This window comes from Gasterosteus aculeatus, chromosome 5 (assembly GCF_964276395.1).
Source record: "Gasterosteus aculeatus chromosome 5, fGasAcu3.hap1.1, whole genome shotgun sequence".
Classification (NCBI taxonomy): Eukaryota; Metazoa; Chordata; class Actinopteri; order Perciformes; family Gasterosteidae; genus Gasterosteus; species Gasterosteus aculeatus.
Genome location: NC_135692.1, coordinates 15,622,271 through 15,638,790, shown reverse-complemented (window position 1 = coordinate 15,638,790; position 16,520 = coordinate 15,622,271). Strand labels below are relative to the sequence as shown.

Below are 16,520 nucleotides of genomic sequence, written 5' to 3'. Positions count from 1 at the left end.
TTACTGTGACATTTTCTATTTTTTATAACAAACTTTGATTTTCATTGCTATGTCTTTTAATAACATTTGCTTATGTTACACAATGACCTGTTCACGTGTATTTTTAACAATTCTATGCCTTTATTATTTTTGACAAAATATAATTTACTATTTCAAGGATTTTTTTTAGGCTTAGTCAACTAGTATTTGACAGATTTTCTGACATACTATAATGTCTTTATTTTAATTATAGATATTACCATGATCTATTTATGCATTTCTTGTGACTTGTCACTATTCAACAACATAACCCATGATTTGCATATTAGGATCCTTAAAATAAATGTTACTTAGCAGAAAAGAGCGTTTTTTGCTGTTTGCATTTAAACAAGACTTCTATGGGAAGTTGTCAGTTTTATTGTGAAAATACATTTGGTATACAAAGCAGTTTATAAGATTGCATTCCATAGAAGAAGCCAGTGCATGTACAGTATATACATTGGGAATAAAATGCAAGAGAAGTTAGCGGAAAATGTAAATTATTGCTCAGCTGGCCTGGTTGAAGTGTAACAAAAATCTTCACTAGAGTCCCTTTAAAAATGTGCTTGTCACATGAAATGTATGGAAAACAACACAAGATTCATACAAATAAATAATATATATGTATATATATATATAAAACGAGAGGGAGTGTCTGTGTTTTAAGTAATTCCCTAATGGTGCTGCCAAAGGACAAGCACTTCACCCACGAGCTGACAAATCCAAAATATGACCTGAAACCTCATCGGCCGCGTGGAATACATCGGTTACGCTGACGAAGACAGAAGGACGTCCTGAACTGAAGAAATGGAGGACAACAACTCAAAAAACCCACGAACAGACATCGCCACGTGTTTCTTGAGATGTGTGACGATAACGAGCCGGTGAGCAGAGTGATCGCGTTGCTCCACCAAAGCAACGTAGGAGCCAAATGTTTCACTACAGCGCACTAACATCCCCACACGTCAGTCTAGTGTTCTGTCCCGGCCGGCAACAACGGGACCGGTTAAATCTGGTGTTGTGGCAGAGAAATAATCAGACCAAAAAAAAGATATATAGTGAAAACCTGCAATAGAGGGTCTTTGTTTCGTTGTCCTAAGTAACAGTGAAGAGAAGACACCTTGACGCTTTGCTGTAAGAGCAGGTGCTCGCACATACAGGCAGGGAAGAAGGCTGGAATACATTCAAACGGCCTTGATGTGCCTCACAGTACATGTTATTCATCTTTAAGTGACCTGCAGGTCACATTATGGCCGGAGGTCACACTGCAGCGCAGCGGGAGATGAGCTACGTCAGAAAAACCTCTGTGAAGAAAAGGACTGCAGTCTTCTGATCAAACATCTGTAAAAACCACAAGGGTCTTCCAGACGGAGACGTTATCTAAGTGGGACGTGAAGGCACACAACATCTGAGAGTGATGCCACTAATATAATGCACGTCACTTTACTCAACAGCCACGATAAATTAAAATTGTCGTATTCTGGCGAGGAGATCCTTTGACCTGCGTCGCGGTCGCTCTGAACCAGTCGCTCTTTGGTTCTGGGGCATCTGTCTCCAGATCAGGTCGAGGCTGCGACAAAGATCACGCGTCAAATTATGGGCAATTAAAGGTAGGTTCACAAAGTACAGAACACTTTATTCTCAACGAAAGAATATCATTAAATATTTTCTGTCTAAAATACTTCATGTTGTGAATATTCTTGTGTACCTACTGTAAGGTTTAAGCCTGGTAAAGTGGCCCCGCCGTTTCTTCAATGGGGTCTGCAATAGATCAAGACAAAGATTAGCATTTTACCCCGACAACCTAGCAAAAGGATAACATAAATAAGTAGGATAATATTTCATGAAAACATTCTGAGAACAAATGAGAAGAAATGTTTAATAGTAAAAACGTAGATTAAAAAAAATGTGAAAATGTGTTGAAATTACCTCACAAGTCAGAGCATAAAATAAGAGCATAAAACCATCGCATGTATTAAATGTAGGTCTCACCACGCAGAGGCCTTTTGTGTGACCTGCGGCGATGCACCATGACCCCGATGATCAGCGCCGCCCCGACCAGCACGACGGCGAGCACCGAGAAGCTGGTGATGGCCGCCAGCTTCCACACGTCAGGCGTCTGATCCACAGATTTACCTGTTGGTCGTATAGAAAGAGATTAAACCGCGGGGAAAGAAAAGGATTTAGTTGTATGAACCCGCCGTTTGCCGTAACAATTTAATGTCTTACACGTGTTGCACGACGGGGTCTTTGGGTACTGCTTACACGACGAGCACGGCAAGCACACGCCTAGATCTGAGTTCAAGAACTCAAACTTTCCACACTGACCTGCACGCAGAAAAAAGTCAGACATAATAAGTTAGTAAGTTTTAAGGGAAAAACACTTTTCACATTTTATCAGACAAACAACAAAATATTGTGACGTGGAGGTGATATTAGGGGATAAAATAAAAACTAAATAAATAAGCAGTGAGTGGGTTACTTATAGGACAGGCGCATTAACGCAGCTGAAGGTTTGACTTGGACAGGACATCTGAGGAACTCTGTGGTTTTCTTCTTCTTCTCATAAAAAAAAAAAAAAAAACGAAAGTGGGAAATTCCTACGGGTCACAGTGCTGATGCAAGAGGGAGAATTACTCAGTAAGTTTGGCTGCATGAGCAGCGAGCGCGCGAGGAGCAGGATGCGTCTTCAGAGGGCTTCCGTTGAATTGTTTTGCGCGTGCGTACGTGTGCGACTTCCAGAGAATGAACAAACACGTCTGTGAGAAGTGTGTAATCTCTGCTCGGTGTCTGCTCCTGTGAACACAATGGACCGCCGCGTCTCTTCTGGTGGCAGCTGAACAATCAACGCTGTGCACGGCCCACATTGTGAGGAAGGGATTAGCCAACAGCAATAGCCGGGTTGGTGCAGAAACTGTTTAAGTTATTCAACATTGTGTTGTTTTCTCTGCCGGTTCCTGGCTTGTGTATCGACAACCCGAGATCGTGCAAAAAGTAATGAATTTTTTAGACATCGCACTGAAAAACTACGCCTAATAAAACAATATTACAACACATGTCGGCCTATACCATGATGTATGAAACGAAGTTACAAATGGAGTGACAGGAAATTGTAATATGATAATAACTATTTTTCTTCTCAATGTCAGACATTGATTTGCATGCAGACCGTGACTCATCATTTGTGGTAACTGGCATAATCAAAACCGTCTCGTCTCTAACCGCAGTGCCAAAACCAAGAAACGACACTGACGAAAGACTGAAGTATTCAGCTGGATGTACTGGAAGCTGGTGCAGCTTCAGCAACAACAACAACACCAGGTAATGAAAGTTGTGACATCAAGCCAAGGAACCAACGATGCATCAAAAACGCTTCTCTGATTCCTTAAGTTTAATTAAAAAGAATATAGTAAGTACCTGATCACTAAGAAGTAAATGTTTGACTGTTATCTACTGATCATCTGAATCAAATGCAGCTATCAGAAAGATTAAGTGGGCAAAACATTAGAATAGAAAGCTCTGTTATGGGATTGACTTCAGCCCCCCTGCGACCCTCTATGAAGGATGAGCGGTTTGAAGATGTTTTCTCAATTAGTAATTTGTCATCATACAAGCACAAGCACAAAAAAACAGCACATTTCTGGATCCGGTGCCCCCCGAGAGCTCATACAGAAAACATAAAATGGGTCCAAGAATCGAGCCATGAGGAATCCCACAAGTTAAAGGAGCTCGTGAGGAAACCTGGTCATCAACGGATGCAAAAGATTCCTGTTGGATAAAAAGTAAAACCAGTCTGGTTCAGTCGGTTTCCCGGCCTGCTTTTCCCAGTCGACAAATCTAAAAGATAAAAGACACAAGACTCTCGCTGAATAGAACCTTGTTTGAGGCCTTTTGACCTCTGACTCTCCGGTTGCGTTACAGCCACATGCTCTGGACTCCAAAAGCCCCGAAAAGTGACCCCCCCATGATCCCCCCCCCAAGAGACCCACCCCGGCCCGCAGAGCCGGGCCGACTCGTCTCATAGCTGTGGTCGCGGCAAAAATGTGTCACCGCTCTCGTGAGCATCTCCAGATGACTTCGCCGCCTCATACAGTCCGCCGGGTCCATCCGGACTCACGCGTCAGGGTTCAAAAGTTCACAAAGAGGAACCGAGCCTTTGACCTGTGGCCGACCTCCATCGAGACCGAAACCACACCCGAGGAGTCGTCGTAGCGTTCGACGAGTGAGTCAGACCACAACCTGAAACTGCAGATTAAATTTCCACCATGATATTGATCTCAGCTTTAAAGTTTCACAGCTTTAAAGAGTCAATGTTGTGCTGAATACCGCAGAGGTTAATTATGCTTCAGCACTCAAGAGGAACTAGACCCGGTTTGGAGTAGTTCTTGTGTTATGTCTCCTAGCTGCCTGACAAAGGGTGTTTTTCGGGGTGTGAGGCCTGTGTTTTGTCATGGGTTGGAGAGAGAGGAGGGGTGGGGGACCAACAGCTGATGTCCAGATGTGGACACGGTCTCTAGAATCTGGACCCTGCGAGCATGTTTTCACTAAGTGGGTTGAAAAACGCGTTAACTAACGTTTGAATCACTCTAACCCCGCGACAGTCATTCAACGTTTCAGGCTCTCGGGTGAAAACAAACACAAGTGACTTTCTCTAATAAAACAACGACACACATTTGAAGGAAGCGGACAGCGGCAGTGCGCCTTCTCCATGCGGCACCAGAGCCACGGGAGGACGGGGTGAAATAAGGCGATCGGAATGCGGAACCGGTGGGAAACGCAGCTGGTAAAGGAAGCGGCTTTACGAGCAGACCCACTATCTGACCCCATTAGAACGACCCGTGGATAAAGTATCTGTCGATCATCACAGGGAGACCGGACCAGCGCTTAATAAAGTAATAAAGCACGTTTAAAAACAAAGAGGAGGTGTGTAGACTCCCGAGAAACAAGCCGGCTGTAACGGGCGTGAGAATAAAACGTGGTCGGACTTACTTTTCTGTGCGCCGACGGCGTAGAAATGCGTCGCGGCCGCTATGATGAGCGCGCAGAGCGCGCGCGGGGCGCCGGGAGCCATGAGGCGCGCGGGGGGAGAGCTGCTCGCTGCCGGGCTGCTCGCGTCCCGAAAGCTCATCGGGTTTAAAACAGCCCGTGCTGGCGTCCGGGACGAGGGGGGGAGAGGCGGCAGCGCATCGGAGTGAGTCAGCCGCACGGAGCCCGAGCCCTGTTTTATTAGCGCGCACGCGCACCCGCACGCGAGCGCGCACACACACACCCACGCGAACAGTCGGAGTCCTATGAGTCATTTCCTATGTGCTCTGCTGCCCGGATTCTCCGTGCGCGCTCCCCGGCTCGACAGGAAACTCCTCCGGCGCAGCGTGCGGGCTCGTTTGCGTCGCTTCAAGGCAAAAGTTTTTCAAAAAAGAAAGAAACTCCCCCCTCGGGAATCAACGTTTAAAAGCACACATTTCATATTTTACGGCCGCGGCTTCTTCTCCACGTTTGTCTCTTTCTTTTTTTTTTTTTTTTTTACCAGATTCCGCGCAGTCTGGTCTTAATAGTGTTCTCATTGTTATTACCACGCCTGTCGGCGTCATCCCCTCCTCGCGGCCAAGAAGCACAACTCTCTGGCACGAGCCCACCGGGGAGAGGGGGGAGAGGCGGGGGGGGGGGGAGAGAGAGGGGAGGCAGAAACCGATGACCTCCTCCAGAAAAACCACCAGCTTCTAAAGCCTCTTAAAGCAAAACTCGAGACACGCGTCCGTCACTCAAAGAGTGGCCCTCGGCAGATGCCAAAACATCTGCACGGTGTTTGCGTTTGTGGCGCAGTGCACGCGAGGCTCCGCGGCGCAGGGTGGTGGTTGTTGACGTCCGGGACTGGGTGTAGCCCGGTGCCGCTGCGCAAATATGCGGACGGCGGAGCCGGTGGACGCGGGGCCCCGCGGGGCCATCGGGGCCTCATCGGCAGTTACTGCGACATACAAAACCATCACTGAGCACAAAAGTCAAAACTGCTTATTTATTCATGACAGGTTATGCAATGCAATGCATATATATATATATATATATATATATATATATATATATATATATATATATATATATATATATAAGTAAACAACCACTGCTAATGTACAGCCGCCCGTCTGGTTATTTTTGGGGCTCCATGGAGGTTGCCTCGCTCAACTGTTAGAACGCCGGTTAGATGTTTTCTCACGTACGCGCTGTTTTTCTCTGCAGCCTGAAGCTTTTGGTTTGTGTTACATGACGCGATCCGCCTTTCCCACAAGCGCTAACGTCAAACAGACGCTGCCCAGCCTCCCAGTGCTCCGTTCACATCATCCGAACGGAGCAAAAAGGGCTTTCGTTGGATCAATTAGGTAAGAGGCCTGTTGTTGACCAGATGTTTTTGTGCTCTGCCGTCACGGGCTAACCTTCAGGAGAGCCTCCGAGAGAGGAGCTGGAGCACAGCGGCCCGCTAAGGACACCCATATGAGCAGACTTTCCACTGCAGTGAATTCGTCAGTAATGAGGCAGTGTAAGCTGCAGATGTTGTGTCAAACTCTCCCATAGTAACCATGGCAACAGGGCGCACACACACACAGGACCTTGGCCAAGGTGATCCAAACTCTGCTGTATGCGCTGACTGGGGGCCAAACTCGCTGACGTCTCTTTTACGCATGGTTATAAAAAAGCCCAAGAGCTTTTCTCTTGTATTTGATATATTAGAAGCATATTTAGGTTTACACATGCACTCTAAATCATGGCTTCTTCTAATTTGGAAATTTATACTATTTCCGCTTCACCGCTTTTACGGAATTTCTGACGACCAGCGTGACAAGTACGCAAAGAAACGCTTCATTGAGATGCACCGTGTGTCTCTGGAGATCCAGGCGAACACGTTAAGCGAAAGAAGTATTTAAAACTGGGCCCAGCTGGTTTTTAAGACGAGGGGGACAGAAAACTAGTGCAGAGCAGCTCAACGTGTGAAACTATCACTGTGTGCACAAACAACTGTTTATTAACTATAGCACAACACTTTCAGTCGGATGTGTCACTATCGGTTTGGTCACCAAATGAGCAACGATGCTGTAAAAACAAGTCTTTCCAAAGAGATTAACCAGGGAACCACATCGCATCAGCCCCTTTGAACAAGTCTTCAGCTCCTCTGGCTGGTTAGTTTCTCTCCTTTGGTTCCGCCCGCCGGCTCTCTTTTCTCCACCTTCCGCCTCTCGGCGAACTAGGTGATGTAGATGCGGTGAAAGTCGTTGGCGCCGAAGGCACAGTTGCACTTGGGGCACTTCCTCTGCCGGGTGTCGTAGCGCATCTTCAGGCACTCGTAGCAGAAGACGTGGAAGCACTTGGTGAGCACCGTCTCCTTGTCCCGCGTGTTGCAGCAGGGGCAGCGCAGCTTGGCCTGCAGACGGATTAATGCACAGACACACGAGCCCTTTACGACATGGACGCAGGAGTTAACACAGGCAAGCTTCTCCAAATCACGACACAGTGAGGTTTCTGTGGAGGTATGAGGTCACTTTATGGAACAAATGGGGGGGAAAAAAGCACATTTCTTTGTCCGAACTGTAATCTTTCTGTGAACTACAGTCTACTTCTTTATTTTTCCCTAACCACAAACACATTTCTCTGAATTGAAGGCAAACCCCTCCTTTTCCTCACCTTGTACTGGTTGATCTCCTCCTGCAGGATCTCGTCGGCATCAGAGTACACCTCCACCTTCTTTTGTTTCTCCAGCTTCCGTCTCAGCCTGGACAGATCCTCCTAGAAGGCACCAGGAGAGGCGTTTTGTTTCACACGAGGACCCCCGACGGCTTCTCCCAATCGCATCCCGAGGAGCCACTTTGCGGAGTTCACAGCGCTATCGGGAAACTTGGGACGTACCTGCGCTCGTTTCAGGTTGCTGCTCTCCCGCTCCCGGGCGGTGCGGTTCTCAGCCACGGACACCTGGATCTCCTTAAGCTTGGCCTGCGTGTGCTCCAGCTGCACCTTCAGGTCTTCTGCCAGCTGGGCAGCCTCCACCGCCTGCAGGAGGAAAGCAACCGGACACACTCAATAAAATGTTTTTTAAAAGACCCAATGAAATTCCTGAGCTGTAAGTGTGCTGGTAGTACGATATGAACACAACTAGACATTCATCTCTGCCAACTTTAAACGTTTCAGTCCAGTAGCAACTGAGAAATAGCACCATTGCTTTTGAACCCTGTTCACTGCAGATTGGGAATCATTTCCAGCTCTGACGACTATTTTCCACAACATACAGTTTGTAGGTTTTTTTGATCCTCTTTGTGGCTTCCCGCCCCCCCACACACACACACACGCACACACAGACACACACATACACAAAGTGAGAGAGACACAGAGAGAGAGATGCGGTTTTGACAAGTACTTGACAAATGTTAACAATTACTATGCAGGTGGCTTCAATTGCAGCTTCATGAATACAATGTTTTGTGGAAGGAAACCAGAAGTCTCAGATGTCAGAACTTTTCATGCGAACCCAAACAAACCAGATTGGCAATGTGTGGTCCATCATTATACAATTTGGCGCACGCCACCACACGGATCCTTCAAATGCCGTGTTTATATTTGGGGGAGTAGTCATCCGGCAGCAATCAAATACTCTGCTGATCGGCGAACCTTAAATGCAAGAGCTGACTAAATGACTGATGGCGTTTCTCTTCACACCTTCCTCTTGTTGAGTTCCAGAGCTTGCGTCCGGACCGACAGCTCCTTCTCCAGAGCAGCCAGGGCGCTCTGCAGGATTCCCTCCTTCTCCTCCAGCTTCTGCACAACCAACAGCTGGGCGTCGACCTGCAGAGTGACGGACACGGGGACTAATGAGGTGCCGCGACAACGCTAACGACTCGGCTGCTCGCGGGTCAAGAAGCGGCTCGTCACCTGGGTTTTGAATGTGAGCACTTGGTCGGCCAACTCCTCCTTCTCCTCCTTCAGCAGCTTGTAGATCTGGTTGGATTTGATCCGCTCGCTCATCAGCTTGAAGTTGGCGTCGTCCTTCTCCCGGAGCTGCTGCAACAAGCGGCTGTTCTGCTCCTGCATGTCCTCGAAGGCCTGGCCCGTCACATCCATCTCGCTGAGCAGGGCTTCCTCCTCCTCGAAAGACAGACGTGTCAGGGATCAAAAACAATGACAGAAAGGGATCGGCCTTAAAAAGCACTGGGGCCTTTTCTTTCTTAAAAAAAAACAAACACGGATTCTACATTAACTACTTAATGTAGAAACATTTTTCTACACTCAAACCAACGTATTAATTTACTATGTAACAATTCATTTTAACAGTTATGAGTCTTATCAGCATTAATCAATAATACAGTTCAATTTGTTAAACTACAGTATGACATGTGACGTCTTCATGAGCCCATTATGACTATCAGTAGTCTGCAGTTCTGCTCCCCACTCACTGGGTCACTGGGGCCACAAACTAAATGATTGTTTGTTTATTGGATGGTTTTGTCAAATCGTCAGTCTGCGAACTTAAACGCTGGCAGCAAAAAACCAAAGCAAACAAATCAAACACATCCGAGTCTGAATTAGTTTAGTTACTGTGCATTACACCAGACGAGAGGGCAAACGCAAAGAGCCGAATACATCGGCATTAATCCCACATTGTGTTGTTGTGGTAATTTGCCTCCTGTCGGGCCTCCCGAGCATGAGAAGCAGTAGACTTTCAGATGTTAACATGTGTTAAGCATAGAATGTGGTGGAACAACAGTAAAACAGCTGGATACACCGTCATAACTATCTTTTTTTAATTAGAGTCTCAGAGCTAACTGAAAGGAGGGCTGCATTATTTTAGGAGGATGCAGGAGGTCTCAGTCGTTTGCTTCGGACCAAAGTGGAGAGACACGAGGAGCCGGAGGCGACGGATCCCCCTCGCTTAATCCTACTATGAGATACGCATCTTCAATGAAGCAATAAGGTCAACATCTGCGCGTATAAATATTATTGTGTCTGTATAAGACGAAGTCATGTGGGTGTGGCCCTCCATCTACGCGGCTATGCTTTTACGATTACACAACTAAACGAGCGCTGGATTCCAGTCAGCGAACGCGCTCATCCACCTCTAATGAAATTCCGTAAAAGCATCTCATCGTTTACAAGACAGCAGAGCGGAGTGAGTGAGCTCGATGTTTAACATACTTTGAATCCATCGAGGTGACTCAACCCGATTGCGACATCTATATATTTCCTCATTAAAATGTCGGCGTGGCCATTTCACAGCATCTTCCTTTGTCCTCACGCTGACCCACGGAACATTCATCTGCAGCAACTTAGAAAAGTGTGACGACTAAAAAAGTAAATGAACTATTCTTGTGATTAGAGTTGTATTAACAAGGTTACGATCATTCAACTGTCACATGTTGCACAAACCAAAATGGCTTCTTCAATGTTTTCAACGGCACTGTTGAATGTTCACAGATTGAGTGCAAAGATGTTTGTATATTTATAACCGATAGTTCAGACAAGAACGAAGTTTTTTTTTTAAGTTATTGAAAAAAATAAAAACCAGCTGATTAGATTTAGATTCGAAGCAAAGGCGTCAGCTTTCAATTCCTCTTTTTTTGTCTTAGATTAGTAGAACTTCTGTCTCAGGCAAATAGTCACAGCACAGCTGGCTCGTTCACATTCATATCTGGTGCTTTCCCAAAGGTTTGAATCAGTGTTCCACACGAGGCTCCGTGTCTCATTCCATCACATCCGCAATTCTTAACACGTTTAAAAAGAGAGGCATGAAACACATGCCAATTTACTGCTGGGAACAAAAGTGCTGGATGTGTGTCTGCATGTTTGGGTTAAAGCTGCTGCAAAACGATGTTTGACGGTTGCAAAGAAAACAAAAAAAAGATTCAGTCACTTCTGCTTTTCACAGCATTCGGGTGACAGGAGCAGCGGAACACAGGCTCCGCCTCCTGCCTCACGCGCGCTGATGCGTTTTGAAAAAAAGCCGCACATACCTGCTTTGTTGCAGCCAGCTTCTTTTGCAGATGCTCGATGGTCTCTTCTGCCACTCTGATCTTCCTGAGGGCATCTTCATCCGCCAGCTTCTTGCTTTCCTTCCTCTCCCTCTCCTCCAGCTCGCGCACTCGCATCCTCAGCTCGTCCACCTGCTCATTTCCACACAGGACACGTGAGATGCAAAAAAAAAAAAAAAAATGAAATGTGCAAAAGTTTGACTAGAAGACAGAAGGACAAACCTCGGCTTTAGATTTGCGTTCAGCTGCCATGAGCTGCACTTTGTCCCTCTGCTCCTTCGGAGCCGACTTATACATGTCTAACAAGAGCTTCATCTCTTTCTGGGACTCCTGAGCTTTCCTGATGGTTCAACAGAGACAAAGATCAAACTTTATTTTAAGAATACAGATGTAGATCGTGTTTAAGCGGATGAGAGCAGAAAGGGGATGTACTTCAGCTCCACCCGCAGCATCTTCAGCGTGTCGGAGTCTTTTCTCTTCAGCTCGTCGCCGCGCTGCCGCTCTCTCTCGCGCTCCCTCTCGCGTTCCCGCTCAGTCTCTCGCTCTCGCTCTCTCTCCCGAGCACGTTGTCGCTCCAGTTCTTTCCTCCTCTCCTCCTCCTCCTCCTGGTCCTCCTCTTCTTCTTTCTTCACTTCGATGCTGTCGCTCGTCGTCTCTTCTATAGTCAGAACGCCCGCGTCGCCGCTTTGATAGCGCAACTGCTGATGGAGTCAAACAAATTTGTACATTTTACTGTTAAACAAAGTCACATTGGTTGGATGAAAAATACCACTACAAACGAGAACAGATGTGTAACATCTACCTTGTTGATCTCCATCTGTGTTTCCCGCAGCTTCCTTTTATAGCGCTGCACGTCGCCTTTCAACTGCAAGTTGTGGTTCTGAAGGCTGCTGATCAAGTGTCGCATCTCTCTGTTGATTGGTCCTGAGAGGGAGGAGACAAAAGGACGAGCGGGTTTATTCCCGTAAAGTCTTAATCCATTTCGGAGTAAAATGTACAGCCTTACAAATGCACGACACGCTAACGTTGGTTTCCCTTTCCCGTCGAGAGAAAAGGTACCTGCTTGCTCGTTGGCTGCCAGGTTCTGCTCAAACTCGATGCGCAGCATCTCGTACTCTTTGCGCACCTGGGCCAGCGTGTCCTCCAGCTGGATCACCTCCGTCCGCAGCTTCTTCTGAAGGGACAGCTCATCACTCTAAACAGAAGGAAACCGCAAGATATTTGTTGTGGGGGTCAAAATACACAAATCCATGTATAAGTTGATTGGACAAAGAAATCCAGACAAACTGGTCTTCAACATTTCCTGTGATGAAGAACACATTCATCTACTAAAGCGATCCGGTTTGACACGTGAAGTTACCTCCATGTGCTCAATCTGTCGGAGGTGGGCGTTCTTGGCAGTGAGCAGCAGGGCCCGTGCCTCATCCAGCTGGGTTTTCACCCCGAGAGACTCATTGTACAAAAGCGAGAACTGGGACTGGAGACATTTGTACTCCAGAGTCTCCTTCACAACCTCCTCTGGAATATTCCGCAAGTCCATCTGAGAAACCAGGAGCGGACGGTGAAGGTTGAGCACTGGGAGTGTGTCAACACACGATTTCCTCCACAAATGTACAAGATGGAGATAAAATGGACACAGTGTTACCAACGCGCTCAATGCAACTATTCACCTTGAGCTTCTCACTCTCTCTTACTGCCTCCTGCAGCTCCACCTGCAGCTTCTCCAACTCGGCCATGCGGCTATTAGCCAACTCTTGGTTATGCTCCAGTTCGGCGTTGAGACTCTCAAACTAGAGAAGAAAAAGCGCAGGGTGTTAAACATTAAACTGGCATCTGAAGTAGGTTATGGGCCACGGTGGAGATATTACACACAAACGTAACTGATAAGGGTCCCTTTGTCTGAATGCTCACCTTCTGGATGTTCAGTGTAATTTGGCCTCCAGGAAGTCCTCCTGAGCTGCCGCTGCTGCTGTATCCAGACTTGAGCTGTGGACGACCGACAAGTGAGCATGTGGGAAAAAAAACAACATAAAAGAACAAAACACCCACATACATTATAGGACAGATTTTAAAAAAATAAATAAAAAAGAGCCCGTCTGGAAAACCAATGTATTTGGGTTTAAGTAGTTCTGTTGGCAGATTGAGGTCGTAATCTTAACGTCCTGATGCACAGTATTTTAATTTGTTGTAGACATGGACGCATACTGTCCTCTGCTGGTTGAAACCCTGCTTGTTCTGGGGAAAGATGACGACTGCGTCTTCTCTCATAACCACATAATCACTGCTGCACACGAAACAAGCGTCACGTTTAAACACGACTAGCTTAAGATCCATTAAGCCAACCCGGATATAAAGGAGCGCTGATAGGATCATACAAGAGTCTGTGGTCGTACAGACGGACCCTAGTCAGAGAGAGCCGGAAGACATCAAGCTGTAATGGGATAGTCTGCACATGACGGCTCTTCTTATCCTTCCGATGAAACATGTGGCCGGCCCCTTAGAGACGCGTCAACCGAGAGTCTGGAGTTTAGTTTTTATTCAACCGCAAGGCAGCTAATGCGCATCAACAGCAAGACGTGCATCACCAATAACAGCCGGCTAGACACACATCAACGCTTGGACAGACACGTGCGAACGAAGACAGTGAAAGACATTTTTATTCAAACGCACCTGCTCCATGGCTTCGGCCAGATGTTTGTTGAGCTTCTGTTCCCTGTTGCGGAGTTTCTCGATGTCCCACTGCAAGTCCTCCACGGTCGTTTCCATCTCGGACACTTTGGTCTCGGAGCTGGTCACCTTGTCCACCAACTCATTGTACTGCAATGGGGGGAAAAGACCCGACAAGTATCATCTATAAGCAAAGGTTACGTACGCACAAACGCCTGTATCAATACGCTCATTCAAATACTCAAACTATTTCTGATACACACCACTCATAGCTACACACAAGCCCAAACATTCTTCATAACCGCTGAAACAAACCAGCAGAACTACGGACATCGTACCTCCATGGACATCTTGTGGTGTCGACCCTGCAGCAGAGTGGCCAGGTCTCGCAGTCGAGTGTTCTCGTCCAGCAGAGTGTGGTTCACATGGACGATGTCAGACTGACTGTCGTCCTCAAACGCTGCCGATGGGGATCAAGATTGTTTGCCAAATCAGAGTTGAGCTAACAAGTGGCGAAACACTCCAACAACGCAATAGTGACGTATGAAACCATGAATGGTCTATTGGTTTTCCTGTAGGATATACAATGTGCTGCTGATGATCCTCTTCTCATTTGCATGTTCGTGTCAATGGCTTATCATATTAGCTTTTGTCAGTAACGAGCATATGTTCAGTTACCTGCAGCCTGGACCTGCTTGCACATGTTGTCGATGCGGCTGTGCAGCCGGTCAAAGACACAGACCAAGCAGGCGATGGCTTCCTTGCTGAACTGCATGCGGTCTTGTAAGCGGAGGGTGAGCTCCTCCTCGCTGCTGTGCTCCAGTGTAGCCAGGAAGCCTTTGGCATTCTCACTGAGTGGAGCGGCGGGTAGCAACGCATCTGAAAACAAGCAAGATGGGGTTAAAACCAGAAGAACAAACCACAATACAACAAATCTCATCAAAGAAGAAGAAAGAAAGAAGAAGAAAATTGGAAACTGTGTGGAGTTGGTACAGCATGACAAAATAATAATACAATTAAATAATTGATTACAAATCCATAGAATAACATCAATAATTGAGCATGCTCTGAATAAAAAATAAAAAATAATTATAATTATAATATAATTGCTCACACATTGCCAAGAATTCTACAAGCTCTTTGAAATAAAAAAGGGACGGAGAAACTCACATGAGAGTTTCTCTCGTCTCTAAAAAGACTTTCAGAAGACATTGTTCCTGCACTCGGACCCATCCGTGATTTGTAATAGTAAATACAGAACTAATCATCTTATACATCTATGACTATCCTGCACAGTATTGGTGTTCTTTTGCATGTCTATTATATTTGATTTAATTCAGCCTGTGATCACAGAACCCATTATATCGACAGAACGTGGTTTACCTGCTGATGAGTCGTGTGGCGAGTCTGTGGGTGTCAACAACTCTTCTGAGCCAGTAGGAAGAGGGGGCTGCTTCTTCTCTTCCTGACGCTCCTCTGCTTGGTCCCCTTCATAGTGGCCCTCTGGCAGGGGAGGAGGGGGCACAGCAGAAGCTGGCGTGGCCAGGCTCAGTCCATCTTCCTCGATTGGTGTGGATTCAGGCAGTGGGGGCGCAGGTGGGGCAGGGGTGGATGTCACAGGAGGATCCGGCTCAATGCGTTTGCGTAGAACGTGAACATTCTGGTCCAACTGCAAATCACCAACACGAGGATTTAAATATCGTTGTCTAATTTCAACCAAACGGATCAATTACACCCCCCAACATACTGAATGAAAGTAAGGCAAAACCAATGTACCGTTAGATTAAACCAATATAATCATGTGAACAGGTACCTGCGACCAGTAGCGGTTGACAATAAGCAGGGTGGTGTCATCTGTTGCTTGTCTCTTCTCCAGCTTCTCAATTTTTTCTCGTAACTCATCCTCCATGGTCTGTCTCTGCTCCAAGCGCTCACACAGCTTCTTATTCTTGAACTGGAGGACCTTCATGTCCATTTCCTCCTGCAGGGAACAAACACACACGCGTAAGTCGTCCTGGTCTTGGTATTAGTAGTAAGTGGACTACAGGGAAGTAAACACAAACAGCTGACCGTGGAGGAGACCCCAGCTATGCGTATTGGCTCAATGAGGGTCGTGGTGGTTTTTTCCTCTTTTTTGCTTTTCTTCTCAGGTGGGCCAGGGGGGCTGTCCCCACCCGAGGGACGTTTTCCTCCCCCAGCACCTGACATCTTTCCTTCCCCTGTGAGAAAACAAATATCACATGTGATATTCAACGTTACGTCAATACAGATCCAGCACCTCTTTAAAAATGATTATTTGTATTGAATCGGTCTGAAAATGGAAAACTCATTCATTTGATGACAGCTAGCAACGGCATTAGCCACAGGGCCACTGACTCCTAACGGTCTCCGAAAACTGATGGTCCAACTGATGGTCCAATCCGCGTCCCCGTACGCTTATGAAGACCGCTAATGTGTAAGCACTTGCATGGAAATCTACCGACTCGTTTCCATTTGGCCTTTCTGCGAAGATCGACGAACGTTAGCGAGCCGTCAGCGCTAGCTACATGCTATTGCTAATGTTAACTCTTAGCGTCAGTTGGCTAGCTGGCTCTTTGTCCAGAGTAATTAATGACTGGTGGCCACTATTGTTATTCCCGTGCTGTCACTGCAAGCGTAAGGTGTTCTGAAAAAATACTATACACACTAATACATTTTTAGATCGTTTTCTCACAAGTATAACCACCACAAACCTTCACAAGAAGCGGTTGGAAATACAACTCAGTGCATCCAGAGAACCTACAGGAAATGACGACAATCTACTTCCGCATAACTATTTATTTTCATCTTTTT

At 46.6% G+C, this 16,520-nt stretch overlaps 2 protein-coding genes across 6 annotated transcripts; both read right to left on the bottom strand.

Annotated features, from left to right (window-relative positions):
* Nucleotides 1-100: 100 nt before the first annotated feature.
* On the bottom strand, nucleotides 101-5,644 carry si:rp71-1c10.7 (uncharacterized). 2 transcript variants are annotated; one of them, XM_040176068.2, is made up of 5 exons: nucleotides 5,008-5,644; nucleotides 2,248-2,346; nucleotides 2,011-2,154; nucleotides 1,727-1,779; nucleotides 101-1,588 (listed from the first exon to the last, which is right to left on the bottom strand). In XM_040176068.2, the coding sequence occupies exons 1-4, from the start codon at nucleotides 5,144-5,146 to the stop codon at nucleotides 1,739-1,741; spliced, it is 423 nt and encodes a 140-aa protein (XP_040032002.1). In that variant the 5' UTR covers nucleotides 5,147-5,644; the 3' UTR covers nucleotides 101-1,588; nucleotides 1,727-1,738. The 2 variants fall into 2 exon arrangements, with proteins under 2 accessions (XP_040032002.1, XP_040032001.1); XM_040176067.2 differs by having other exon boundaries at nucleotides 1,731-1,779.
* Nucleotides 5,645-7,011: 1,367 nt separating this feature from the next.
* Nucleotides 7,012-16,500, bottom strand: rnf40 (ring finger protein 40). Of its 4 annotated transcripts, none has more exons than XM_040176037.2 (20): nucleotides 16,421-16,500; nucleotides 15,759-15,907; nucleotides 15,502-15,669; nucleotides 15,072-15,357; nucleotides 14,367-14,567; nucleotides 14,027-14,148; nucleotides 13,692-13,838; nucleotides 12,933-13,007; nucleotides 12,692-12,811; nucleotides 12,382-12,561; nucleotides 12,081-12,216; nucleotides 11,824-11,945; nucleotides 11,454-11,722; nucleotides 11,244-11,361; nucleotides 11,004-11,153; nucleotides 8,929-9,141; nucleotides 8,716-8,841; nucleotides 7,912-8,052; nucleotides 7,690-7,791; nucleotides 7,012-7,429 (listed from the first exon to the last, which is right to left on the bottom strand). In XM_040176037.2, exons 2-20 carry the CDS (start codon nucleotides 15,894-15,896, stop codon nucleotides 7,253-7,255), a joined length of 2,991 nt encoding a protein of 996 aa, XP_040031971.2. In that variant the 5' UTR covers nucleotides 15,897-15,907; nucleotides 16,421-16,500; the 3' UTR covers nucleotides 7,012-7,252. The 4 variants fall into 4 exon arrangements, with proteins under 4 accessions (XP_040031971.2, XP_040031972.2, XP_040031973.2 ...); XM_040176038.2 differs by having other exon boundaries at nucleotides 8,929-9,138; XM_040176039.2 differs by having other exon boundaries at nucleotides 11,454-11,719.
* Nucleotides 16,501-16,520: the final 20 nt, after the last annotated feature.

Bases quoted from the DNA above. Each gene is read 5' to 3' on its own strand.
- si:rp71-1c10.7 (XM_040176068.2), bottom strand. From the start codon at position 5,146: ATGAGCTTTCGGGACGCGAGCAGCCCGGCAGCGAGCAGCTCTCCCCCC. The intron at 2,347-5,007 runs GTAAGTCCGACC...TTCTGCGTGCAG, and splicing joins CGCCGTCGGCGCACAGAAAA to GTCAGTGTGGAAAGTTTGAG. The intron at 2,155-2,247 runs GTAAGACATTAA...TACGACCAACAG, and splicing joins GACCCCGTCGTGCAACACGT to GTAAATCTGTGGATCAGACG.
- rnf40 (XM_040176037.2), bottom strand. From the start codon at position 15,896: ATGTCAGGTGCTGGGGGAGGAAAACGTCCCTCGGGTGGGGACAGCCCC. The intron at 14,149-14,366 runs GTAACTGAACAT...CCCCATCGGCAG, and splicing joins CAAGCAGGTCCAGGCTGCAG to CGTTTGAGGACGACAGTCAG. The intron at 11,946-12,080 runs GTACCTTTTCTC...CCTCCCTCTCAG, and splicing joins GGCAGCCAACGAGCAAGCAG to GACCAATCAACAGAGAGATG.